This window comes from Taeniopygia guttata, chromosome 2 (assembly GCF_048771995.1).
Source record: "Taeniopygia guttata chromosome 2, bTaeGut7.mat, whole genome shotgun sequence".
NCBI lineage: Eukaryota > Metazoa > Chordata > Aves > Passeriformes > Estrildidae > Taeniopygia > Taeniopygia guttata.
In genome coordinates, this window is record NC_133026.1 from 138,467,337 (window position 1) to 138,494,568 (window position 27,232).

Sequence of the window (27,232 nt, forward strand, 5' to 3'; positions counted from 1 at the left end):
TAAAAATCCTTTCCACAGTTCTGGGGCATGGCCAAGTGGCATCAGGTGTAGGGTGCCCCTGCTAGCTCAGCAAGCATCCTCCCGTCCCAGCTCTCCTCCTGTAGCAAAACCTAACCAGTAATGACTGCTGTGGGTATCTATTTTTTGGTCTCATTGCTGAGTACCAGGGCAGGGCACCCGGGCCCCTGGCAGTCCTCTTACCAGCAAACCTAAGCTCTTGAGAAGGGCTCTACCCAGTAAGAGATCTGTAAGCTGCCTGCAAGCCCTCTGAACATCCCTGTGAAAGGAAATCAAAACACATTAAAAAAACTGAATGTGTGGTTTATTATATTTAAGATGCTATTTATCTATAGTGTTTAAATATGTCTGTCACACAGTTATCAGTAAATGAGTGTAATTTTACATGTTCAGTATTTTGATACACAGTACAGGACTACAAATGTGTTAAAAGGAGCATGAGAAATTAATATTTCCTTGATGCACGCATCAAACCTTGCAGCACCACTTAAAAGCTCAGCGTAAGGACTCAAAATGCAGTATTACAAGCATTACTAAATCAACCAAGAGACATACCTATATTAAACATTAGAGAAACAAAACAAATGACACAAAGGTTTAATGTTTAAGATTTGATACAGGATTAAAATACTAATATTTTTAATGTCTTGGCTTCAAATTAATAAATATAAAAACAATATAAAAATATACACCAGTTGATAAAAGGATGCACTGAGTAAGGTTAGAAAGCTAAATTTCACTTTCAAATGTATGCAGGTATGTCTTTAGGGAGAGGATTTCTGTGTAGCTGCGACTGGTCTTTCGGAAGAAGTCCAAGCTAGTGAGCTGCTCGATGTCACGGACACGTGCAGTGTGCATCTTAAGAAGATCTTCAACCCACTTTGATTCATCCTCTGAGCTCTGGGGAAAAGAAAAAAAAAAGTTTTATCACAAGTCTTGTCAAAAATAATCTCCAAAAGCAAATGCAACTTGTCTACGCATTTGTTCCAGATTTGAAGAATCTCTGTGCTTTATTCAAGAATGAATAAGGTAAATGAGTTCCAAGAAAATAAATTTGACATCTAACATGCAAGAAGAATCCTGCAATTTTATTTCAGTACTCATTTTATGATGGGGTTGACACAAAGACCATAATCATCTAGAAAAACTAGCCTCAAGTTGCAGGTGTTTCAGAAGAACAGCCATAGGTTTTTAGAAGATCCACTGGTCGCTCCATGGCTTTTTATCTCACAGAAAGAACTCCATATTAATCACTTTTGAATTACCAAAGCCCAGACTCTAGGCTGTTTGGCTTTGAATTCTATGCTTACCCATTATTCTCAACTGACCATCACATCATCTAACACAGTAATATTTTAATCTTTCCATTTTACTTTTAGGGGACCTTTACAATTCATTACACAGTTGGGACAATTGTTTATTATGTAAGTACCTGAAAACTCTTGTGGCTGGAACATACATACTATTCACTGACAGAAAAAGAATTTCACCAAGCATTTTCCAATACAAAGAGAAAAAATAATAAGGAAGGTTATGCTGCCAGAATGTTTGGGGTCAGGTTGTGTTCTCTTAGGGGATAGCTGCTGCCTCATGCCTTGTGCCACTACCAGCACATGTTGCAGTCATCCACAAACTAAGGTAGCTTGCAAACACATCAGAAAATCAGCCCTGCAAAACACTGCAGTGACTGGCTGTTTGTGTGCCTTAACCAGGCCAGCGACACGTGCCACAAGCATTGCACCCAAGCCTGGGGATGGCACAACGGGGAGCAGACATGAGAAAAGGACAAAGCAAACAGGACTCTTCCCCCTTTGGCCCCTCTGCCTGCTACCTGTGCACCACTGCTAGGGAAGAAAGGAACGGTGGGTTGTATCTCGGGTATTTAGACTTTATGTGTGCGACTATTCCTGGAAGTGAACCCTTCCTGACTGTCTCAGCAATGTCCCCCTACCAAACGATCCTCTCATGGATCAAGACTAAACTCCAGCAATGCCAGAACCTATCCAGTGCAGTAGTTGAGCCACAGACAAAGAAGTGGGTCACCCGACAAAAGGCAGGAGGGTGAGGTGATCATTTGCACAGAGAGAACACAAAGTCCCAGACAGATCACAGCTGGCTGCTCTAAAGCAAATGTCCATGACCCAGTCAGCACCTGTTTGGTTCAAAGCTCTCAGCCCCAAACCAGCTTTCCTGCCCATACCACTAACAACCTGAGGACCAAAACCAGGTCTGGAACAAGAAAAGAGAGATGCAAATTAAGAGGGAAGAGGAGGGAGTGTGTCCTGCTCGCTCTCCTTTGCCTGCAGCGTCGTGCTCTGGGGATGCCCCTGCTCAGCCTCCAGCCTGGCAACCAGGGGTCTGCAAACAAGCCTCAGCAGGGCTGCCAGTGCAAATGCAGCCACTGAGACATTTTTGCTTTCTTCAAGACTTTCTTCTGAGCAGGAAATCTGCAGAGCTCAAAAGAAAGTTATGAGCAAGCTACAGAGCTCAGTTTTCTTGAATACAAGCAGTTTGCAAAAGATCTGCAACATGAGTAAATCACAGGATGGAGAGGCTTGTTTAACCTAGTCCAGCAAGACAGCATTTGCATGAGTCCAGAAAATCAATCAGCTGATCTATGTTTTATTTTTTCCAGTCCACAACTGGCCCATGAAGTCTCAGGCTCAGCAGAAAGGATTTTAAATAGTGATCAACTAACACAGTATTACCACATAACAGTGAATGAAGCATATACATTTAAAACAGTTTTCTCCAGCTTTAGTGCTTAGTCTCACCTCAAAAATAAGGAGAGTTTTAGAAGGAAGAAGTAACAACAGAAAACATGGAGATAAATAGGAAGAAGTGATCAATTAGGAGGCTAACACAAAATCCAGTGGAAAAAATGCCAGATATTCTGCACAATAATCTGTCTGTATATCAATCAGAAAGCTGAACATGATGCATGTAGACAGGTGGGTGAGGAACTGACTTAAGAAGATAAATTTAAACATTTTGCTGAAAGAGAAAACTGTGGCCTGGAGGAATTTTCTAGTAGTTTCTAGGGTTCCTTCAACTTTGGTCTTAGAAAGGATTTTTTTGTAATGCTTTCACACTCACTTCTTGTGCCAAGGTCATTTGTTGCTAGCAAAATCCCCAACAGTTGGGACCCCCTGTCAATGCAGAGGAAGACTGGAATAACACAGTGGAGGATGCAGATGCAGGAGATCCCAGGACAGAATGAAGCTGGGTTATCCAAACTGACATGCAAAAGAGAAGGACCTGAGCGTATCAGCTGTGCATGAATGTGAACCACCAGCAATTATAACATAGCTATGGAAAAAGCAAATTATAAGTAGTATCAGAGGAGTTGTGTCCAATGGAAAGAAAATAATTTTCATTTTGAGATCTAAGCTGCAGTACTTAATCTCATTCATGATCCAGGTGAAAAAAGAGATTGGACTGGATGAGATGCATAGGAAATCTATTCTACAACAGTCTTATCCTCTCTTACATGAGCAAAAAAGATCCTGGATCTTCCATGAATAGAGAGAAGTTATATGCCTCGGGAATCATCATAAATCATCTCTAGGGTGAATCCAAGAGAAGGGCTATTTAAGACATAGAAAAATGTTGACACAAGGATAAACGGGCATAACCTCACCACGAATAAACAGAGTTTAGAAAAGGAACAAATTCAGATGGGAAGAGTGGTGGTGTTCTTCAACAGCTGTATGAAGAGAATGTGTGTACAGCTAGAGCAGAGCAGAGGGAAAGCTAATATTTCTTCAAATCTTAAAAGAAAACGGTGGAGAGGTTAAGTAAAATTCCTATATTATGCCATGCATTTCATCCATGAAGTATGGTGAGGTTTTACGCAATCACTTCTTTGAGCAAATAAGATGGAACACCATGTGGAAAAGTGAGGCTGATGATGGATTTCAATGGCAAAAATTTGCTTAACTGTATTTTCATTCAAGAGTGGTTCTTTGCTATATAAAAGGCATGGACCAATATCTGCTAATGACCTTGCAGAAGCACTGAAGATTCTCTCAAACTGTAAATACATACACCATATGTATTTACAAGTAGCATGACCTACAGAGAAAGGAAGTCTCATTTGAAATATAAGAAATCAAAGACTAAACCAGACCATTATTGTAAAGAGCTCATTAAAAATATTTCAGCAGTTTAAGAGAACTATGACACACAATATAAGGAGGAAAAAATAAATTACTTTGTCATAAAATTACATATGGGCACAGTTACAGCACAGAGACACTAATAACTACCAAAATAGTAACTTCCAGATCACTAACTGGATCTTGATTCGGAGAAAAGCAGTCCAGGAAAAAGCCACAATGCAATATATGTAGGACTTCTGGAGACTTCTGGTGAAAGATGCCTCTGCCCAAAACAGTTGAGATCCAAACAGGGCCAGACCTGCTCAAGAGAGAGGGATACTTCTCCAAAAGCATGGGCTCTAAAAGCAAGCAATGTTTGATGAATGAGAAGGAATCAGTGTTCAAGGTCAATTGTGCTCAGAGTTGGAGTAACTATTTCTGCTTGTAGCTGGAATAGGAGTCTTAACATTTTTTGCCAATACAAAATTTATAACATTAATGCCTTCATTCAGGAAACGGTTGTTTGATGAGTGAGAAAGAAACAGTGTTCCAGGTGAATTGTGTACAGAGTTGAAATTACTATTTCTGCCTGTAGCTGGAATAGGAGTCATAACTCTTTTGCCAATACAAAATTCATAACATTAATGTGTTCATTCAGGAAACAGTCTCCTGGCAGCCCATAGTGAAGTGTCTGTGTGCAGGAATCCACACAGCTGTGTAATGGGAGAGCAAGTTCAGGCGGAAGGACAAGTCTAAATACAGCTGCCTGGGAGCCCTGCTGTCCTCGTGGAGTGCCAGAGCCCACGGGGGACCCGACACCCTCCTGCCACAGAATCAGCTGCCAAGTGTGAGCTTTCTGCACTGCTGGCCAGACCAAAGCCTTCATCAAGATTCTTACAGCAGAGGATCTTGCATCCTAATGGAAGATAGAAAAGAAACTAGGAGGGTATTTGGCCATCTCTGTAACAAGAAGCCAAACTTTTCCCTTGAATTAAGGTGTTCTGGAAACAGCAAGAATTGGCACTCTACCCTTGGCAGGTTCTAGCATATACTTTTAATACTGTGTGGGTTAGATGTAATCATGCTGACTGATGCATCCAAACTGCTGTAGCAGACAGATTGCATTGTATCTGCAAATGGAAACTGACCTCCATAAAAACATCAGGCTTGCTGCCAGCATAGTATGTTTATGCATACAGCCTCCCCCCAGTCTGCTCTGAAGTTTCACTGTAAAATGTAGAATCCTACAGGCAAAAAACAAAGCTGCCAACATATTGTATGGCAATACAATATGTTGGCAGCATTGTATTGCCATACAATTCCAGACAATTTTAGGTGCAGTAATAGTTCCATACTTTTGCTGCTATCCTGGAGGAGTGTTTTTGTCTAATGAGCTAATGAAATTTCAACAGAAGCACAGCCCTGTGCTTCCCATTCAAGACATTAGTGAACACTTGCTTCTAATAGTAGTGGGTTTTCACGTGTCTCAGGGACATGTTTACCACAGGGCTGCAGTAGCACAACTAAACTTACATTGCAGCTCTCATCGTTGTCAGGCCGGTGGGGAAGGATGTATGAGAGAACAGAGAGTGGTCCATCACACTTGTCAGCTGGCTGAGTGAAATCTAAGCAGCTGGTGATGATGGCATAGTAATGCGTTGGAACAGGGATTGCACTGCCTTCCACAAACCTGGGGGAATAAAGCAAATATTTATCCACAAAGGATGAACTTGTTTGGAAGAAGGTTACACAAACAACATGGTCTTTCCTCTCCTACGTGTGAGGACACACATACATTGTTGAATTGTGTTTGATTCCTGAACACTATTGAAAGGGAGCATCCAATTAGCTCACACTGTGCTGCTGAAATATCTCATGCAGTGCTGAAAGGCTTCTTCAGTTCAGAGACATGGAGAGAATGCATTACTGAATTAACAAAAGACTTGAGCATGTAACTCAATAGCACAGCTCTTATGTTCCTCCTCCTTCTTAAATTCTCCTTAAGTCAGGAGAATTTTAGAGACAATAGACTATGTGGAACCAAATTGAACTTCATATGAAGGATGAAAACAATTTCAAAGTCAAGGTGAACAGCTAACTGCTGACTCGTAATTTCCTTATTTTTACCACTGTCCTATCAACATTGGGCATTCAGTCCCAATAACTTCAGAAAGAGCTAGAAAATTATGTCTCCTCATAAAAAATTAAACAATGTGCAGGTACTTAATTGTTTAAGATAATGTCATCATTAAGAGAAGCAACAGCAAACCAATTTAAAGACAAACCCTTACTGTTTTATTTTGTCAGGTGTGTCATGTAAACCATCATAGTCATAGTCAAAGATTGGTCCACTTATAACATTGACTCCATTTCGTTCAGTGGCATATCTCTTCACCAAAACCCTTTGGAAATAGTTCCATACCTCTGTAGGGAAAAAAACAAACAAACAAACCCAAACCAACCAATCAATCAAAAGTAATAAAAAAAAACCCAAACCCAAAACAAACAGAAAAAACCCAACCAAACAAAACCCTCACAATACACCGACATTTGGATAAGTCAAAACATGTCAAGATTATAAAGTTTTTTATTCCTCAAGATAAAAAGCCAGAGGATATTATTCATATGACAGTAGGGAAAATAAAAGACTAAGCATTACAGGGTTGCTGCAGCTTCATTCAGTTTTGTCAATAAAGCCTATTCAGACTTTGTTCTCTGTTGATTTTTTCCCCCAACCGCTGATAAAGGAAATACATGCTACCACTCCCAGGACAGCATTGCCATAGGCCTTGCACGGAGATTCTGCTGTTCCTTCAGCAAACTGTAGAAACAACTATTCAAAGGTTTTTGATATCTCTTTAAACACTGCCCTTGTTATCTTCTTATAGGGAACTGTGCTGAGGTGGTGTTTAGGGGGTTTTTATTAATCTTAAAAAGGATACAGCACCGCAATTACAAGCTAAAAGCAAACATTTTAAAAGAAAGAGAAATACAAATTCATTCAGTTAAATTCTCCTTCAATATAAAATGTTTAACTTTTAAACTACGTGCCATCAAGGATGGCCAATGTCATGTCATTGCAGCAACCTTTGGGAAGAGCATGATACACTTTCTCCCACTGTGTCCTCCTCAAAAAGTTAAGATTCTCGAAGAGATGGGAAACACACTGGAATCTCCAGTGATAACATTCTTTTCTTCTTTTCCTTTTTATTTTAACTAACAGAAGTGTGGGTAAACAAAACTTCTGAGACTTGAAAGAACTTAACTCTTCTCTTGCCAGCTCAGATTAAGCCCATGGTTCCCTGGGGCTGGTGGCAAGACAGCCTTAGAAAGCTCCCTTGAACATAGTTCCAAGGCTGCTCAGTGCCACATGCAGAACCAGCTGGGGCTGATGCCCAGGGCTCCACCAGCAGTGTCTAACAAGAACCTCAGCCTAATCATTTGGCAATACCACTCCTCCAGCTGCTCACTCCTCCAGTGCATGTGCTTTATCAATGAAAACAGTTAAAAAAAGAAAGACTCCCTCTTGTCCCACTGCCTCAAGTTTTATATCTAAATCAGATTGCAGTTCCAATTCCCACTGCAACCACATACAGAGCAATGCCAGGGCAATGAGTGGCCAGCCCAGGGATACCATTTTTTGAGCTCCAGTGAAGCAGGAGCTGCTTAAGCCAGTCTCATTATGGAAAAAGTGGACACAGAATTATTGCCAGTGGGAATGGGATTGGACAGTGAATTATGAACACAAAGCAGAGGGGGGGACCTCTGCAGCCAGCACTACCACCAAAGCCAGTGCAGCATAGCACTGCCACCTCCTATTTAACCTCTTTTGGAAAAAGATCCATATAATGAGCTTATACTTAGCTCTCAGCACTGCAACCTGTACACATGGAGGCTTTGTAATTCTCCAGGAATGACATTGGTACCAGAATTTTCTTGTAAGGAATCCTGCACATGTGATGTAGAAGGCCACTAGACAAAATGAGCTGCTAGAGGTGGGTTGTTCTCCTGTGATTAGCATTTCAGCCAAATACTTAGATTAATATTAACATTAAGAGCATTTTTATGAAGTGATTCAGGAGTGGGAAATCCCCGATAATTTTTCACTCTTTAATCAGTCAAGTGCTTTTGCTCAAATTTCCAGCAAACATCACCACTTGGTCCTACACAGAGGTTTTTCAGTTAAAAACACTTTATTGGTTTTAAAAAGGAAAAGGCTCCCACAGGCTTTGATGTTTATCCAAACCTCTCTGGCCTAAAATCTGAATTGGAAATCTCACAACAGGCTCTTGAGATTCTTCCAAGTCTTGTTAATCCCTGCCAAGCCAAAAATGCCACCAGAATAGCCTGATGGTTTTCCCACCTCTTGGCAAGACTAGAGAGAAAAGGGATGTGCAGACAAAAGAAATGTTAGCAATATAACCCTGCAGCACTGAAAGTTTCAGACAGGTTTAAATCATCCCTCATCTTCCATAAATTGGTTTTCTTCTCTTTTTTTTTGGGGGGTGTTTTTTTTTTTGGGTTTTTTTTTTTTAATACATAATAAATATGTTTAGTCTCCCTCTAAGGGCATGGATAGAAAATAAAATGTAATCACTTGTCCCCAAACTACAAAATACCAAGGGCACACTCCCAGGCTTGTGAAATCTCTCAGGCTCCAGTTGTTGCCTATGAATGTTCTGCACTAGCTTGGGCAACAGACAAGAGAATCTGATTGGTCTTACAGCAAGTGAATTACTGTGGCACAAAGCACAACTGTGGACCTACAGCATGGCTGTGCCCTTACATTAACCCAGCACCAAGGAAAATAAACCTTTCTTAAAACTTAAGTCTTTCCTGTGCCATTTTGCCTGCCCATACCTAGCACTATACAGGTGTCCACAGGTACTAGCTGCTGGCTACAGGTAACTGAATTTAATGTTCTAAACTTATCCTATGAATTCATTCCATAATCCAACAGAAAGTAAAAAAAAGAAAGCTTGCTGGTAAAGAGAAGCAAGCCATGGAAACGGCACTTACTTTTGAAGGCAGGATACATTGGAATGATATTTGTTATTAGAAAAGCATCATACTTTGCTTCTGCAGAGGAACTTAATTCTGAAAACAGGGAGAGAGAAAAAAATTAATAAGATTAAATATAAGAATTTCAGAGAATATAGAAATGTTTTTAAAATGGCTTCAGAGATTAACCAAGGGTAATACTGTAATCTAAACAGCAATCTGAGTGTTATATTCAGAAGTGCACACTACATACACAAAATTTGTCTTTAATGTGACAGCTGAACATGGAAAGGAAGAATTTTATCTTTGCTTCAACTTCGATCAGTTCAAAATATTTTCATATAGCTTATCTATTTTTGCTGTCTTAAAAAGCAAAGACCTCTGTGGGCTTTTATAAAAGACGCCAACAATTTCTTGGGAGAAGAGTGTGGGATTATCTTCTAGTTCTGAGCGAGCCTCTGCATGAGTAATTCCATTTCAGAAGTCCACCATAAAATATTTCAGCCACTGAGTGAGGAAGACAGAACAAAGAAATTCTGAACTGTGAGGCAGTTGTGCCCCTTCAACATTTACTAATCCCAGAAGATCATAGATCCAATACTGCAGCAAAGCAAGTGCATCAGGAGTCTCAAGGATGCTTATTTTACACAGGTTTTCTACTCTCACTATTTCTATAGGATGGTAGAAACTTTTACAGTATGTAAGAATCTGATTTGGATTTATAAATTAAAAATATATTTATCTTACTGGTGTTTGAAAACAAAATTAGCCTGTTTATATCTGATGGAGTTTGCCCGAAGTATGTTCACACCAAAGGTTTTCCCTAATAAAACAAGAAAATTACAAAATCCCCAGGTACTAAAAAGCTATCTAAACTTACGAGGAGGAAAAAGGAATCCATAGGAGAGCTGTTTGTCGCCTCTGTAGGCAGCGCAGCTCTGGCTGTTCCCTGGAGAAATGCGGAGGTCAGGCCTCACACAGCTGGCCAGGTGCTCTGGGACACCTGATACCTCTGCCTGCATTGAGGAACAACAATAGAGACAACAAAAAAATGTACTTTCAGCTTTTATAGCTAAAAGGAAAGTAGGTCATACTATTGACAGACTACACAGAAGGCCATGCATGCAGCAAAATAAACCACTTGGCTGTACAGCCAAATCTGCTCCTGCATTGTTGCACAGCCCCTTCTTCAGGGAGCAGAAATCCCCATGGGAGAAAATTCAAATGAAGTCACTCATAATAAAACAAACCCCTGCTGAACAAAACTTAAAAATAAAATTAAAACAGGAGAAGAAATACAAAATGCTTCCCCTTAAAATTATTCTCTCATGAAGAAAATAAAAGAATTTGGGTGTTGTTTACACTGGTACTTGACATAATTTCTGGTGGTAAAATTTCCCTAGGGATGGGAAATTTAAAGACTTCAAGAATATAGACACCGAAGAAATCTTCCCAAGATTTTAAAAGCATGTTTCAAGAGTGGAGAGAGCACTAACCTGTTTGGAAATAGTGTAGGATGTCCACAGAGGCATCAGGAATGTTTCACTGTAGCCACTTTCAAAGTCATGGTGATGCAAGATATTGTATTTTGTGCGGTACAGTACCGCAGGGCGCCCATATAAAAGATGCTTGTCTAAAAATCAAAAGAAATTACATTTATGTTTATTACTGAAAATCTTAAGGATGAAAAAACAAGGGGGGTGGGGGCTGGCTTTCCATCGGATGTTGATTTTTTCAGTGATCATTAATGGGATACTGACCCCAAATAACTACTAAGGAAATCTTGACAGAGAGAGAACAAGAAGTCTTCAACTGTTCTGGCTGTGATCCCCATTATTCCAGGTTCACAAACACCCTTAGGGATTAAAAGTCCCTTTTACACTTGAAAGCTTGTTTTTGTCACAGGGTGGAGAGAGGATGTTTTTTCCAAAAGCTGGAGACTCTTTAACAGTCTTTGTGTCCACAGGTCAGTCACACATGAGGTGGTAAGCACTTTCTTTTCATAGCTTTAAATCAGTCCCTAGTCTAACAGTCCTGCCACTCTTCAGTGGACTTTCTCTCCTTCCGATGTCTTCTGTAAAGACTGTCTCAAAAAGGAGGCAAAAGTGGTCACTCACTCAAAGAGTAGTTTTTTCCCACTTGGCTGATACAAATTTGTTCTGAAGACTGATGTGCTATTTTGTGTCCATAATATCAAAGAAAAAAAACTAAGAAAAAACCATTGTCCTAAAATTAGCTACAAAAAGACGCCTCTCTGTAAAAAACAGTCCTTTCTTGGTGATATGTTATGGTTAAATGTCCTTAGATAACTCTGACAAGCTTGCTTACAAAAAGACAAAAACATTGAAAAGGTTAAAAGAAAAATAAATTTCCTGGATAATCTTGCATTGTCTTGTACAGTCCATTGAATTTGATAACCTTCTGGCAAACACACTTGGCTTGCTTTTGGAAATTAAAACATAGAAACAAGGAAAGTGGCCTAACACAGTTCCCAGATAGGCATTTAACCTGAAAGAATAGGGCATGTTTTATTAGTGCTTGAGTACAAACAGAGGATGTTTTTATAAGGCACAAGGAAAAAAGTAGGAAAGGCCTACTCTAATGACAAAGATTATAAACTTGCTTTATTCAAGAGAAGCTGAAGCAATCTTTTCCTTCTGCCTGTGAATATCAACATGGGTGCACCATGTTGCAAAGTGCACCATGAAGGAAAACAACTTGCATGAAGCAGAACCACTTGTTTAAGTAAGGACACATCATGCCATTTAACAGAAAATTGACAAATGTGCAAGTACAACTGGTTTAAATGCTTACATCTTAAAATATGCCCAAAATACTATTTTTATATTACTGCAGAAAGATGTTGAGATTCTAACAGTAAGGGTGTTTTTTCCTGATGCTATAAATTGCCACAGTGAGGAGTAGCTCTTCATTAATTGGGAAAATAAGTATAACAAGATGAAAGCTGCTGAAAGGCAATTTAACTTACAAAGAGGAGGACTAAGGTCACCTTTAGAAACTAAAGGATAGGCTGCATTGCCCATTCACAACAGAGAAACTGAAAATACCTTAATAAGGGAATGAAAACAAATCTCCTTAATCATCTGAACAATGCAATTTGAGGTACCTCAAAAAATCAATGTCTAAACTGAAAGCTTCAGAATTTTCTAATTTGGACAATTGTTATGGTAAGGGAAATGCCGTGAATTGTTATGCTGAACTCGATCACCTCTGTCAGAAGGAAAACTCTGCTTTGGTGAGCCTTTCAGTCAGTAGTGCTGCTCAGAAAAGCAGCTCCCATCCCCTCTCCTCTCTCCTATTGCTCAACTTTACCCTGGACCATGGCCCTGATGCAGCTGAGAGTCCATCCACACAGAAGTCAGTGCTGGCACACAGCAGGAACTAGTGGCCAGGAGAGCTGGGAATGCTTTCTCCTGGGAGTAACATTGACTTGAACACTAAAGAGGAAAAGAATTGCACTGAGCAGCTTGAACTAGCAGAACACTTGTTTCACTGTGCAACCTGCACCCTAAGAGCCAAGCGTTAAGATTCATTCAGGGATTGTCAAAGCAACTGTAGCATCCTTTCTAGGTGAAATCTAAGCCTGGAAAACAATGGTAAAACCCAGCCCACAAATACAGTCTGTTTTTTTCCTGATTTACAGCTGAACAGAGTACTGCCTCATACACCATCTCCTTTCCTCTTGTCTCTGCCTTCACATCTGGGCTTAAAACGTCTAGAAGTGATGGAATGGAAGAGCTAAAATTCACATTGCTTTGAACAATGCTTTAGTCTTGGTTCAGCAAAAGGTAGTGTGTACTTTCTCCAGTGAGTAGCACTTCACCTTACCCACGAATCTCACATGTGTCTGTGGGCTACCTTGACAGGTACTCAAAAAGATAGTTTACTGCACATTAACTAAACCACACTGGGAGTTGCTCTGGTATTAATGATGCAAAGTAATTTACAAAAGGAAATTAAATTAGCTTTCATGAACTGAGGCAACCAGGATCTTACCTTCTGTTCCTTTGACATGAAAGCGCTTGTTGAGTTCATCCAGCTTGTTCTTCTCAAGAATAGAAAAAAAGGAACGAGATTAGGACCACAGGAGCACTCTGACATCTTGTTTTACTAGCATCTAATAAAACAAAACTAGTGCTATAAGACAGGATTTTCTTGTCTCCTCTTTTATAAAAACCCACAGTTTTTCCAAGGGGGCCCCAAAGGAGGCACAAAGATTTCACAGGAGGGACTTGGGGAATTCTTACAGACCAAACCCTCTCAAAACAAATAAAATGGCTACAGCTTTACAAAAACCACCACTAATAGTGGAGGCTTCCACAGATCCTACACACACACCTACCTTATCATCACATGTACATCCTATGTCAAAATCTGATGCAGAAGGTAGAGCTACAGGATACAGTGGTTTAGCAACTTCATCTGGCACAGTTGGTTTATAAACATTGGCTCTCAGCAGGTGATTTAAACTTCCATGGGTGCCATTATTGGGAGCAGGCTTTAATCCAAGCAGATCTATGAAAGCACAAAGGAAAAATGAATGGTGGTTACACTCCAAACATATATTCAAGCAGCAATTCTATCAAGCCAACATGTTTCTTAGTAATACTGTTTACACCCATAGCATGTTAGTGAAATCTTTTAATGTAATAAAACACTGATTTTTTTTTGTCCAAATCATAAAATTGTAAATGTCGCATGAATAGTATTTTTGCCTTTGTAACAAAATGTTAATTTGCATCAAGACACTGGAAAAGTTTAAAACTGGACAAAATTTTATTGTAACAACTCCTTCACCTTCCAGTGCAAACCTACAGTCCATGTGCTGACCTCACACCTAACATCTGCAACAGTGATTTCTAAATAAGGGCTAACTACCCCTTAGGGCAGTTAAACATTACATGTTTGGGGAAAGAAGATGAATTACACCTTTGAAACATCTTAACGTTTTATTGTGAATTACACCGTGAAAGTTTCATTGTTCTAGAAAATCAGTACTAAAGACCCTAATGAATATCTGTATACATTATCAGATTCTTCTTCACAGCTGCAGTACAAATTCGGGAAACATAACCATACAAGGAAACACCATAGAAAACAAAGTGATCAATCTGAACTGCTGCATCAGACGTGCAGATGCAGAAGCAGTCTCTGAACAGAAATCTCCTTCCTAGACAGCTGAGATGTGGATACCACACACTGTAGAGGTGTCCATTTGATCTCTGTTAAGCTGCAAACATCAAAACTATAATAACTCCCTTTACTGGCCAGCTCCAGAGCAAACTGAGACCCCTGAGAAGTACCTTCAGCCCTCCTGGTAAGTGTTTGGGAGTCAGGGCATAAGCTCATGGCTGCTTAAATGAAGCCCTGTTAAAATAAATTGCTGCTTTTTCAATTTCTCAAGCAGGCAGCTTACCACACATGACGTTGTAAAGTTCAATGTTTTCAAAAGGAGGCACTTTGGTCTTGTACTTGAAGGTAGGACCATAACCTATAAAGACAGTCTTAAAAAAAAAAAAAAAAAAAAAAAAAAGAAATGGAAAGAATACAAAAGAGCATTAAAATTTAGGGTTTTTTCACTGAATATTTACATTTCAGAGACCTTCAATGACCCTCCCAGACGCTGCTCATACCTGCATGCTGTTTATCTTGTTGTCATAGCCATGGTCTCCATGAAAGAAACATTTTCCTGTTGGTTTCTTGTAAACATCCATGGCTTTCCTAAATTGAAAAAGTATTAGAAATTTTCTTCAAAGGTGGCCAACCTGGCAATATCCTTCTGAGCAGGAAGGATAAGGTTACAGGGCAATGCATTGTAATAATTTATCTTTCATGAGTAGCAGTAGTAAGGATTATACAGCATCCCCAGGGTTTCTCCCTCTACTCTCACTCTAAGGAATAACTCTTATTATTGATAAAAAACTTCAGTATCTATTATTTTCTCACATTTTTTATATTACATAATCTCCTGCAGACTGGAAGTGTTGGACCTCCAGTCTAACAGAGGCTTTTCAGAAAGCACTTTTCTGTTGTTACAAAACTGCAGGTGTCATACAATGATATAAAGTACTTTCACCATTTTGCCTACAGCCCAACAAACAAAAATGGGTAGCAGAAAAAAAGCTAAAATGAAATATATTAATGAAGACAAATAGCTGGGATAATAAGTGCTGTACTACAGGAATGCTAATTATCATCTTGTTATTGAGATGGAGTTTTTTACAAAATATGTGGAAAAATATGTATTTTGTCATAGGAGTTATAATCACCTACTTATTTCAGAGTACTTCTATACAGTTTTATGTGCAAGGAATACATGCAGAGGACCACATTATCCTACAAATTAATTTCTTAATTTGCAATAAAATAATGCTCAAAGTCAAAGTTTGATTTTGGCCTTTTAAATTATAAGACTTGCAGCAATTAGGGCTGTAACTACAATTTTCCTGTAACTACCAATTACATTTACACTAATGAATGAATTACTGGTGAATGAGATCTCTGAAAATTAATAAATAAGCCAAAGAAAGATTGCTGTAAGTAATAAGAAATTATTAAATGTAAATCAACCTGGGCAATACCATCCATTCCAGTACAATTCTTAACACTACAGCTTTTATAGACCAAAAATTCAGAGTGTGATTCTTTGACATATACATAACCCCAACCATGGGGCAGCCTGCCAGCAGCCCCGTTATGCAAGAAAGCAAATGGGGTTTCTCATTCACTGCTTCAGCAGAGTGATCCTTGCATAATTCATGGAAAGATAAGCACAGATGTCAAAAGGCATTTACAACACAGTCTGTGTTTGCCTGGCAGGTATATGGGCAAAAAAATCCAGCCATAATTTAAAGCTCATAACAGCCCACCATGAGCCAAAAGCTGTATAATCTTCCAAGAAGCACTGAGTCAGATTCATGCAAAAGACCCCCCAATTCTCATATTGTAACACAACACGTGTCAAAGTATATTCAAATAGAAAGCTGTGCACCATCCACAATCAAAGGCTATTCCTCTCCTGTTCACTCTATATGTGTATGTGCCAACTGATTTTTCCTCATTCCATTTTTAGCTAACTAATAAACACTGCACATATTCTATAACCAAAAATTCAGAGTCATAAGGCTAAGAGCAACCTAAACCAGAGTTTTTGCCTGAGCTAAAGCATCCTGGCTTTCTGTGGATTTGTTTTGCAATGCAATACACTGCCAGCACGGCACTTTGATGGCCACCCTGCCATATTCTTCCACATGTTCTCAGACATTCACCCACTCCGCCAATATCTTTGTTTTCTTTCCATTCACCTACTGCGTCCACTCGAACTCTTGTTCCCTAACATTCCCTCACCGCATAAGCCTGCCCATATTCCCTGCTTCCCTCTTGAACTAAGCTTTCACCTCATTAGAAAGATTTATCAGCTTCTACATTTAAGCTAATCAGTCAAAATCACCAAGCTGCTTGAGCAAATCAGTCTGGGTTTCTACCTTTTATCCAACAACTGATTTTCCCACACTTTGAAATATTTTGTGTTCTCAAAACTCCTCATTCTCACAGGGTAGAGTAGCAGGATGCTAACAGACAGGGCAATCCTAAGTGTCCCATTTCCTCAGAAGAGAAGACTGGAAATCAGGATGGAAGCAAACGCAAAGGTTTACCTTGCCACGTGCCATTTGCGATCCACCAGTAAATGGACATCCTCGATTCTTCGGTTGTTAGCATAGTGCAAGCGTTTAGGCAGGTGCTGTTTCAGGTAAGGCTTGAAGTGCTGGTCAGGCTTTCTACACTGAAAAATAAATGGTTACAAATAGCATGCTGTCAATTAGCTTAAGATGCACACAAAACCTTTGACTACAGAAATCAAGCTGTTAAAGTCATCACTGATGGTGTCTGGAAAATAAAGTGCACACCTAGAGTACTTACTCCAGTTATTTCTGTGCAGTATTTACATGCAGCCAAGGCCCAGAGAGCCATTCAAAGATATATCGGGAAAGTTTCATTCCTGTGACAGTCTTTATGAAACCATCAAACAAAGTATCAAACGTACGTAACTCACACTTGAAGAATTTTATTCTAACTGAACCAAAACTTAACCAAAACTTAAGTTCCAGCAGAAACCTGAATGCTCAAAAATACAGCTCATCTGCAGATATATTTAAAGCCATCTGGTTACAAAACCTGGGGGGTTTGTTTTGTTTTTGGTTTTTTTAAAATTTTAATTTTAAACACTTTTCTTCCATTAATGGCAAGGTTAGAGTTGAAGGCTATCAAAAGCACTTTTTCAGTATCTTCAAAGTCCTAGTAAAATGTTTACCCTAAAATATTTTTTTCCAATTCTGAAGCAATGAATAAATAGACTAAATTCAGGGAGTAAAGACAGTCCAGGAGATTACGTTTCTGCACTGCCCAAAAAGGTTAAAAAAGCTACTAGAGCAGCAGACAACAGAAAACATAACAAACATTAATCTGTGCTTATGAAGGACATAATTTAACATTCTTTATTTATAATAATGGTTGGTTGGTTTTCCTGTCTAAAGAGTGAGAAAACTGAATAATACCACAAATCAAGAAGCGAACAGTGAAGTATATACAGATGTCTCCCAGTCCTAAATACTTACTGTAAGGTTGGCAACAATCATTTTAGGGTCATCTGTTAAACAAAGATTAAAAAAATAGAAAAGATTAAAAATTTTCAAAAGAAACCACAAGGTTTACATAAGCATACTTCCTAATACTTCCCTGACCTTTACAAAAAGTTCTTTGTATTTATCATAGAATCACAGAATCATTTGGGTTGGAAAAGACCTTTAAAACCAAGTCCAACCCTTAATCCAGCACTGACAAGTCTATCACTAAACCATGTCCACAAGTGCCCCATCTTTTAAATACCTCCAGGGATGGTGAGTCCACCACTTCCCTGGGTGGCCTATTCCAGTGCTTGACCACCTTTTCCATAAAGAAATTTTTCCTAATACCCAATCTGAACCTCCCCTGGTTCAACTTGAGGATTTTTCCTCTTGTCCTGTTTTTTGTTACCTGGGGGAAGAGACCAACTCCCACCTGGCTACATTCTCCTTTGAGCTGTAGAGAGGGATAAGGTCTCCCCTGAGCCTCCTTTTCTCCAGGATAAACACCCCCCAGCTCCCTCAGCTGCTCCTCTCAGACTTGTGCTCCAGACCATTCCCCAGCTCTGTTGCCCTTCTCTGAACAAATCCCACCCCCTCAATATTCTTTTCTGGGTGAGGGGCCCACACATGAACCCAAGATTTGAGGTGCGGCCTCACCAGTGCCAAATACAGACAATTACAGGACCAAGACAATCCCTGCCCAGGTCCTGCTGGCCACACTGTTTCTGATCCAGGTCAGGATGCCATTGACCTTCTTGACCATCTGGGCACACACTGGCTCATGTTCAGTCCCTGTTGACCAACACCCCCAGGTCCTTTTCCAAGGGCAGTTTTCCAGACACTGTTCCCCAGCCTGTAGGACTGCACAGGGTTGTTGTGACCCAAGTGCAGGACCCAGCACTTGGCCTTGTTGAACCTCACACCACTGGCCTTGGGCCACTGATCCAGCCTGTCCAGATCCCTCTGCAGAGCTCTCCTACCCTCCAGCAGATCAACACTAATGCTCAGCTTGGTGTTGTCTACAAAATGATTCAGGGTGTCCATGATCCTCTCATTCAGATCATCAATGAAGACATTAAACAGAACTGACCCTGATACTGAGCCCTGGGGAACACCCTGGGCCCAGCCATCCAGACATTTTTTTACCCACTGAAGGGCGCACCTGCCCAAGCCACAGGCTTCCAGTTTCTCCAAGAGAATGATGCAGGAGACAATATCAAAGACTCTACAAAAGTCCAGGTAAGCATCATCCACAGGAGCAGGTCACTTTGCCATAGGAGACCATGTTGGTCAAGCAGGCCCTGACTTTCCTAAACCCATTCTAGATGGGCCTGATCCCCATGCCATCCTGCATGTGCCGTGTGATGGCTTGGTGACATCTAGTTGCTTAGGTAGTGTTCTCACTGTTCTATAATCTGGGCCTTAGCCTAATACTTATTTTGTTTTCTGCAAACACATGCTTTCAAAACTTTTGTCTGTTTTACTTTAAATATCTGCCAACACAATTACTTTCCTTCAAAATTTTTGAAAGCATACTTGAGTGCAACAATGCACTCTGTTAGAAGGAGTATAATAAATATGTAGCGTTTTGGTCACTTTTAACATTTGACTGGTTTCATAGGCTACTGCTGAATAAGTGAAAATATTCTGGATTTGTTTTTGAGCTCTTAAAGGGATATGCAAGATGTAGAAAGCCCAAACTCAGTAACAGTCCATACTATGCTCTTTTTGTGGGGTGGGGGAAATATTTTTCAGTCATGAGAGGAAAAATAAGCTAAAAGAACATTTTGAGAAGTGAAAATCTCTGTTCAAATACTATTGTTTTGGTTGCTTAAGGCGTGATCTTGCCGAGCTTGAAATGGGCTCTATAGCATTTCAAAACACAAGCTGCAGGCTTTTGCATTGCGAAGGTGTGTTGGCAGTATTGACACAGTATTACAGAACAATAAAGAATAAAGAATTTGGTAATTTGCCATTTAAGGAGGTAAACCCCAGTTCTAAAGGTAAGAAACATGCTTCTTTGTTCTATGTTCAAACTGCTGATTAACTAGCAATTGCAAATATTCAAACTAGGAAGCTGCACACAGAGGCCAAAAGATGAAAACGTTATTGTGGGAAAGCCTCTGGTATGACTCAGAGGTCACACAGACAAGCTGAACTTTTTGAAACATATTGCATTCATTCTCTAAGGAAAATTTATTTTTCTTAGCAATTTGGAAAGACAAGAATTTAAAGATCTTGAAAAAAAAAAAAGACCTCAGAACTGAAATTTGTTTTCAGTAGACTGTGTAGTGTAGGAATTCAGTCTCATGCTAGTCTAAAAAATTTGAATAACATTTATACTTCAACATTTTCAAGAAATCTTTACACACTCATCATATATTCCTTGAGCATAAATACCCAAATACTGATTTGTGTATACATTTATTTTACTATAATTTTTTTTACCAGGCAAGAAAAGTTTATAGTAAAAAAATGCATACACAAATCAGTATTAAGGATGTTTTATCACATTCTTAAGATTTTTGCTATTATTCTGGAAGTATTTAATCTTCAAAGATAGATCTTTCTATGAAATTTGTCCTCACCCAGAGCATATTTGAAGTGTTGTGAGGGAACACCTAGCTATCCCAGATGTGAGATCTTCCCCGCTATTAAAAGTTGTCACTCTTGGAAACATATGGTGCAAAAACCACAGGTACTTATGGGTTATTTATCAGTTACATTTACAGTTTGCATGGTGGCTTAAACTGCTGGCAAAGGCAGGTTTGCCCTTGTATACTGAACCAGAGCAGTCAGGGTGCTGGCACAAAGCCCTGTCCTAGTACTGCTGCCCTGGAGGCAAAAGGAGGGCAGTTGGTCTGAAATGCTTGAAATTAGAGAGTTAAGTTTCACCAGAGGACTCCTGCCCTGAGAACTATTGTCAAAGATCAGTTAATCTCAAACACTAAGTCAGGGTAAAATTCTAAAAGCATGGTTCAAAATAACAAGTTTTACTGACAAAATTGGCCCTGGATGCATGCACTAATCTTCCTTATATCCTTCAACATCTCCAGTCTGTTGCTGTTTAGCAAACCACATGACTTCTCATCTATGCCAAAAGTATGATAAAACTACTGAATTCAAAATTAACGAGTCACTTGTTTCCTATTAGTTCATAAAATGTACCAGATGCTTTTTTTCTTACATCCAAGCTGTGCAGTGCTGAGATCGCCCAAATACAGCTTTTGTTGACAGATGAGAAAAGTGCATGAATAAACTCACAATGACATGTAAGCTGGCATGTGAAACTGGCTTGGAGCTCCCATTCCTCCATGATATAAAAGACTGGTGTTTAACCCAGAATTTTAAGCACTCCCCTGAACACTTCTATCACTGTGGTGTCTGTGAAGTACAAACTGGAAAGGGAGCAAGCAGCTGTCTTCAGTGGGATTCCCTCTGAAATTCCTGTCAACACTTTGCAAATTTACACTCTGTGGACAGCATCATTTCAAGGAAGGAATAGAGTCTAGTACTCAGGATATAAAAGGTACAATTAAATTAACTTACACTTTAGGTTATTGCTAGACCTAGGGCGAATTCGCCCTAAAGATCCAGGCAGCAAAATTATATCATCCACATTAGTCAGATAGTTGCTTAAAAATTCAGTTCTTTCACAAGTTGTGTCTTCCATCCCTGCAGAAGGGAAATGCAAAATTAATCCACCCTGAAAATAAACACATTTTCCAGAATTGTAAAAAAAGGAGACCCCAAACACTCCCTATGTATTATTTCCTTTTGAATGACTAATCTTGTTATTTGCAGCCATCTAATTCCAACATAATACATTGGTGAGACTCAAACTGGAAGTGCTTATGTGAAAGAAATACCAGTCCAGGCATCATAGGAACAGAACCACATATGACATGTGTGCACTGACTCAACTCCAAATTAAACTCATGGAAAAATCAAAGTCTGTTTCTAGTTTAATGTACTACTTAGGGGATTATTTCTTTTTAAACAAATGATTTTAAGAGGAATAGCACACAAAAGGTATTGTCTGTTGGTGGTCTGTTCTAAGGCAGCCGCAGATAAACAATTTTCTCTTGCAGATATTTGTGGTGGGTAGGAATGTACTGCCAGCCACAGGAGGTTCTCAGCACAAAACTGCCACCCCTGGAAAACCTTCCTGACCCTTACCCTCCTCTGCCCACATCCAGAAACGAGGCATATGCCGTTTTATTGTTGATTTAGCAGTTCATGTGAGACTGTCAGGAATAAAGACCTAGAAAGAAGAGGACCTTTGGTGGCATCACTAAAAAAGTTATGCAAACCCAGGTTTTCCTTTAATAAAACTTGCTTTTTATCTTTACTAATATTTACTATTTCCTATATTGCAAAGTTTATTCTAATGTTTGAAGGAATAAGACCTACCAAATAATATCTGTATTTTTAGGTGACTACATCTGACCACAAAATATCTTTTTACCTCCTTCTTCCATTATTTTGCTTACTTTTTTATCTAAGTGGGACACAGTCTTGTATTCCACAGATATAAGAAAGATATTCCAGTCTTTCTTCTAATAGGATAACTTGACCTACTAATTGCCATGGAAATGCCTCAATCTAAAGTCCTATTCTTCTCATGTACAGGAGAACAAGGCTATTAAATTTTTCATTCCATTATTTATTCCATTATTCCATTATTGGAGGGCAAATTATAGCCCTCCAATACATGCAAGAAGAGCTACACTTGGATGTGATATCAGAAACACCAAGATTTTAAAAGCTCTGAGTAAATATCCAGATCACTGTTATGAAAGAGAAGTCTCCCTCTATGACGTTTAACAGGTGAGCCAAGTGTCAAGTCCACACCAACTGACTTTATCTGGGAGAGTTAAACTACCAGAAAAAAATATCAGCACAAAAATATCTGAAATGGAACTTTGATTTAGGTTACCTATTGAATTTACAGCTACATTGCTTAAGCATTTATCTTCCAATAAATATTATGGTTTAAAATTTACCATGATCACCAACAAATATAATATTGACACATCGATGTAGCTTCAACTGTTTCAGTCCATCCATTAGTTGTCCTACTGTCTTGTCAATCTCTCTCAGGGGATTCACCATCATCTGTATAAATATTCAAAAGGAAAAAAAAAGTTAATTCTGTCATTGCAATCTTCCTGCTTCTACAAATGGGGGTCCTTTGGCAAAACTCTGATGAGAAAATCATCCAGGTCAAGAGGCAGAGCCTTGGCTGAGCTGTTACTCCTACAGTTATTGTACCCTTTCCTTTTGTATATCCACACCATGATTTCATTGTGAGAAAGCCTTGCTGAGATGCTGACACAGGACAGCAAAAGGTCTTTTTGGCTGATCCTAGGCCTCCCATGAACATGTGTACAGTTGGCAAAACAATGTGTAGATAGCAGAAAAACACATGTGACTTTGGGGTTCAGTTAATTTCTTATAGATAGAAAACAGTGTTTTTAAGAGAAAACAGTATTTCATGTGTATGGTTTAGTAAAAAATGAGCGTGAAATGAAGCTTTAGACTTGGGATTCACATGCCAAGTCACTTAATGAAATTCACTTCAAAGAACATCTGATATTAAGATGGCAACATGCATGTCACTTGAGTAGCACATGGGGCTCAGAGTAAGTGTTCTTCAGCTTCAAAGCCAAGAGTTTCCAACAGCTCAAATGACAGTTCTGGCAAAATTATCAGCAGGCTCCAGAGGATACAGATTCTGTACTGTGATTTCTTCATTAAAGTTTTTTTTTCAATAAAAACCAAGACAAAATAAAAAATGAAACACAACAAAACAAAAAGACCAATCAAACAAAAACCAAACCAAATACCACCAAAAACCAAAAAGAAGCAAGACACGGGACTATGTTTTCAGCCTTAAGAAAATGAAAAATTTTTTACAAGATGGCACAGAGAAGGGGAAAAGTAAGATTTTAGGCAGAAGACTCATTTTGTTTTGATTTTGAGAAGAAAACATTTGTTGTCACTATGTGGCAACTTCTTCCTCACTTGTCTGATTTGGCTGGTTCAAGTATCCACAATAAAAAATCCTTCAAATGACAAACAGAATGGTAACAAATTCTGGATGAGAAAAAAATAGATTTCAGAAGAATTTTCTAAAATAAACACCATGTTAGTGTGACCCAGAAAGAGATGGTTCAGAAATTCTCGCTCTGCCTGAGTCATTAAGGGGTAGATGTTAAATGAGTCTGCTAGGTTATGAGACAGGAAATGTCAACTCCCATGTGGCACTATAAATACAGAGAGAAGGGACTTACAGGAGAAGGAATCACGGTAGGAAACAGGAGGAACAACTTGTGCAACATATGCAAGTGGTTCAGACAAAGAGTGAAATTTTGAAATATTTTAATTCAGGAAAGCCTAAGTAATAATTTAAGTTATTAGTTTTAAATTTTAAATTTACTTTTAAATTTTAAAAATTTGAAACCTTCAAGTTCAGAAAAAAGGAAAATTTTCTGTTTCAGCATTCTTTCGCTCTCCAATACAAAGAGTTTCTTCTACAAATGGGAATTCCATTTTCATGAAAGTCTATTTATATTTTGTCAATCATATAAGAAAATACAACTTTTACTAAGAACAGATTTCCCATTAATGTTTGCTTTTGTCAGCAAGCTTCAGTCTTCTTTTAAAAAATAATAATGATGATAAACAGCAAAATAATTCAAGGATTTCTAGTGATAGTTCTGTTTAGCTACCCTGCCTGAACTCATTTTACAGCTCCTCCCAGATGTAACTTTCAAAAATGTATTGGCAAACAAATAAAGTTGTAGCATAATCCTTTCTTCACCTATTATCAAGGCTTTGAAAGTCTATACAGAACCATTTTATCTTTCAATATACATGGAGTTCTAGGATGGTGCTACAATAAAGAGTTTTGTAGCATTGTGAAACATTGTAGCATGTTAGCTGGGTGTGGTATCTGAAACAAAAAAACAGCTGGATTCGCCTGCAAGTTTTCCCATAGAGGAAGTCTGATTATAAGGAAGAAAGAAAGAAAGAATCTTACTTTTAAATTTTTTTAATAATTGGGAGGATTCATCCTGTACTGCATTTCATTGCTGTCAAACAGCATCAAAATATTAACTTGCAGATACAATGGCAATTATTATGAAATAGAAGGGGGATTTTTTTTCTGAAATAATTCTGTCAAATCTTCACAGCTGACTTATAAGAAAAAGTTCTTTAGCAGCAAGTTTGGATGACCTTTTCATTCAGAGAAAGAAAGGCAAAAAAAAAGAGGAGCATATGTTCACGTCACTAGGAATATTATTTCTACTCTATTTCATAATTCTAATTTGCCAATCCATAACTTGGAATGGCAAATTAGTGAGTAATAGCAATATCATCCATAGTAATTATTAGTTCTCCTTTCAAATAAATCTTAAAATGTTAAAAGTTCTCTGGAAAATTCCTGGTTTTTTTGTTTTGTTTTTTTTTTTTTTTTTTGCATGTCCCTGTTTGCCATGTTTATACACTTAAATAATGTGTCTCTAACTCTTTACAGCTGAATTATGCAACGACTCAAAAGACATTCCCTCAAAAAATCTCTTGAGAAAAATGTTTATAGCCTACTGTGGAGCGTAAAGTCTTTTGTTTCTAGTGTAAAGGAGAAATACATAGATTGTTAAAGCCAGGTAGATAAAGATGTACACTAAGGAATACTCCTTTCATCCACTTGCACTTTTTCCTAATAAAGCAATTTCTATTTGATGTTTTCCTTGTGAAAACAGACTTACACACCACCTCTTGCAAATACACCATTCAGAATCCTGCAAGAAAAATTCCTTACCCTCTAAAGTCACAAAATTACTTTAAAATGTGTATTTTTAAAACAAATGTTCTTTTCCTTTTAGATTTTATTAGTCACATTTTCAGGACATTTCCACAACCATGCTGACTAGACACAAAACCTCCAATAATCACTATGTTCCCATGAGCTGGGAGTTACAGAGGCTACAACATATTGCAGAACTTGTAATGGTTCAGAAGGTTTAGCAGCAGTGGTAGTGTCTTCTCACAGATTTTTCTGACATTGCCTCCAGCTGATGGCTGGATTTTAAAAAACAAAGAGATTATAAAGATAACTTTCCCTAATGCAAACACTCTGAAACAAGAAAAACACAGCTCCCACAAGGCTTGGTCTGGTTTGGCTGCTCTCCTTTGGGCCCTTCAGTAAATTTATAAAAGTTTTGGTTGCAAAATCCCAACCTGAAGCCTGAAGTGAACTCTCAAATTGAAAAAAAGACAGCGTAGTGCCTAAAAAGTGGCACTTCCATCATAAATTTTTGGAACTTACTTTCTTCCGACGAGTTTCCGTAGAATACTGATCCACTCTATGTACTTTTCTTCTTTTCTTTGGAGCTGCAACTGGTCTTTCCTGTCTCCTCTTAGGAGGAAGCTTTCTCTTAGGTCTCTTAGGCGGAGTAAGAGGGGAGCCATAACTACTCTCCTGTACTGGCAGGGAGAGATGTCTGGACTCAGAAAAAAAGCCTGTCTCAACTCACATCAGATAGTAAAGCTACCTGTGCCAGATAATCCTGAAGCATAAATGCTATGTCCTTATCAAATATTTAGGCTTTTGGACAACTTAGGATCTACCCCTTTTTAAGGAGGAATTCACCAAATTGTACTGAAAGCAGAGCAGCAGTTACAAGAGCAGACAGCATAAAAGCAAATTAAACTGGTGTTTCTAAAGATAGGTGGGGTTTCTGTGTTTGAAAAGACATAGTTATATAGGGGGTATTAGTTATCAAATATTAATCCATATTTCAATTACAGCAAAATTCACTGCATACAACTTGATGAGTGTCCAGGGTAGACTATTGGTGGAAATGCAACATTTCACTTGAACAACAGTTCAGGTTTGAGTATTAGAGGCTGTCCAGTCTCAATGACTTCTTCTGCAAGGTTTCCCACACCAATGTTTTGGCTGAATTAGTGACATCAAGTACCCTCATCCATAGCACTAGCAGGTACCACTATTGTGTGCCACACCCTGCACTGCACTGAAATCACCAGAACTGCATTTGCCACTATTTGAGGTCTGCAGGTCAGAGCTGTGCAACTGAGACTCAGTTAACATGGAGCTTCAAATTAGCTGCATGGGGCACATTAGTGACAGTGAATGAGAAATCTGTGCTGCTACCTGCCTTATTGACAGCTTTTTGGGCATTTTGAGAATTTCACTTCCTAGCAGTTTCAGAGTGTCATCTCATTGGGTAATAGTATTGTTCCTAAATGCACAATACCTAGGATAGACTTATGGAAAGAAAAATAAAAAATGTAGAAGGAAAAAAAACCCCTAAGATCTAACTAGAATAAACTACTCTCCCATTAATCAATTTGCTTGTAATTTTAAACTGTCCCACTCTTGCTGACTGTCACACAACTCACAGGCTCTTGGCACTCCTCGAGATGGTGTGAGAAGAG

General features: G+C 38.8%; 1 protein-coding gene across 13 annotated transcripts in view; it reads right to left on the reverse strand.

Annotated features, from left to right (window-relative positions):
- Positions 1–305: 305 nt before the first annotated feature.
- The window catches only part of ENPP2 (ectonucleotide pyrophosphatase/phosphodiesterase 2), a 71,580-nt gene continuing 44,653 nt past the window's right edge, over positions 306–27,232 (reverse strand). For 5 of the 13 annotated variants that reach the window (XM_072924951.1, XM_072924959.1, XM_072924955.1 and 2 more), the window contains 15 exons: positions 26,100–26,252; positions 22,771–22,882; positions 21,314–21,439; positions 17,756–17,787; positions 16,796–16,923; positions 14,774–14,861; positions 14,557–14,644; positions 13,483–13,655; positions 13,137–13,188; positions 10,616–10,752; positions 10,000–10,135; positions 9,138–9,215; positions 6,410–6,542; positions 5,652–5,808; positions 306–918 (listed from right to left, as the gene is read on the reverse strand). In XM_072924951.1, the coding sequence (XP_072781052.1) occupies positions 748–918; positions 5,652–5,808; positions 6,410–6,542; positions 9,138–9,215; positions 10,000–10,135; positions 10,616–10,752; positions 13,137–13,188; positions 13,483–13,655; positions 14,557–14,644; positions 14,774–14,861; positions 16,796–16,923; positions 17,756–17,787; positions 21,314–21,439; positions 22,771–22,882; positions 26,100–26,252 (1,764 nt within the window). In that variant the 3' untranslated portion in view covers positions 306–747. The remainder of the gene's footprint in view (positions 919–5,651; positions 5,809–6,409; positions 6,543–9,137; positions 9,216–9,999; positions 10,136–10,615; positions 10,753–13,136; positions 13,189–13,482; positions 13,656–14,556; positions 14,645–14,773; positions 14,862–16,795; positions 16,924–17,755; positions 17,788–21,313; positions 21,440–22,770; positions 22,883–26,099; positions 26,253–27,232) is intronic. The other 8 variants (XM_072924954.1, XM_041714049.2, XM_041714051.2 and 5 more) reach the window with 3 other exon arrangements.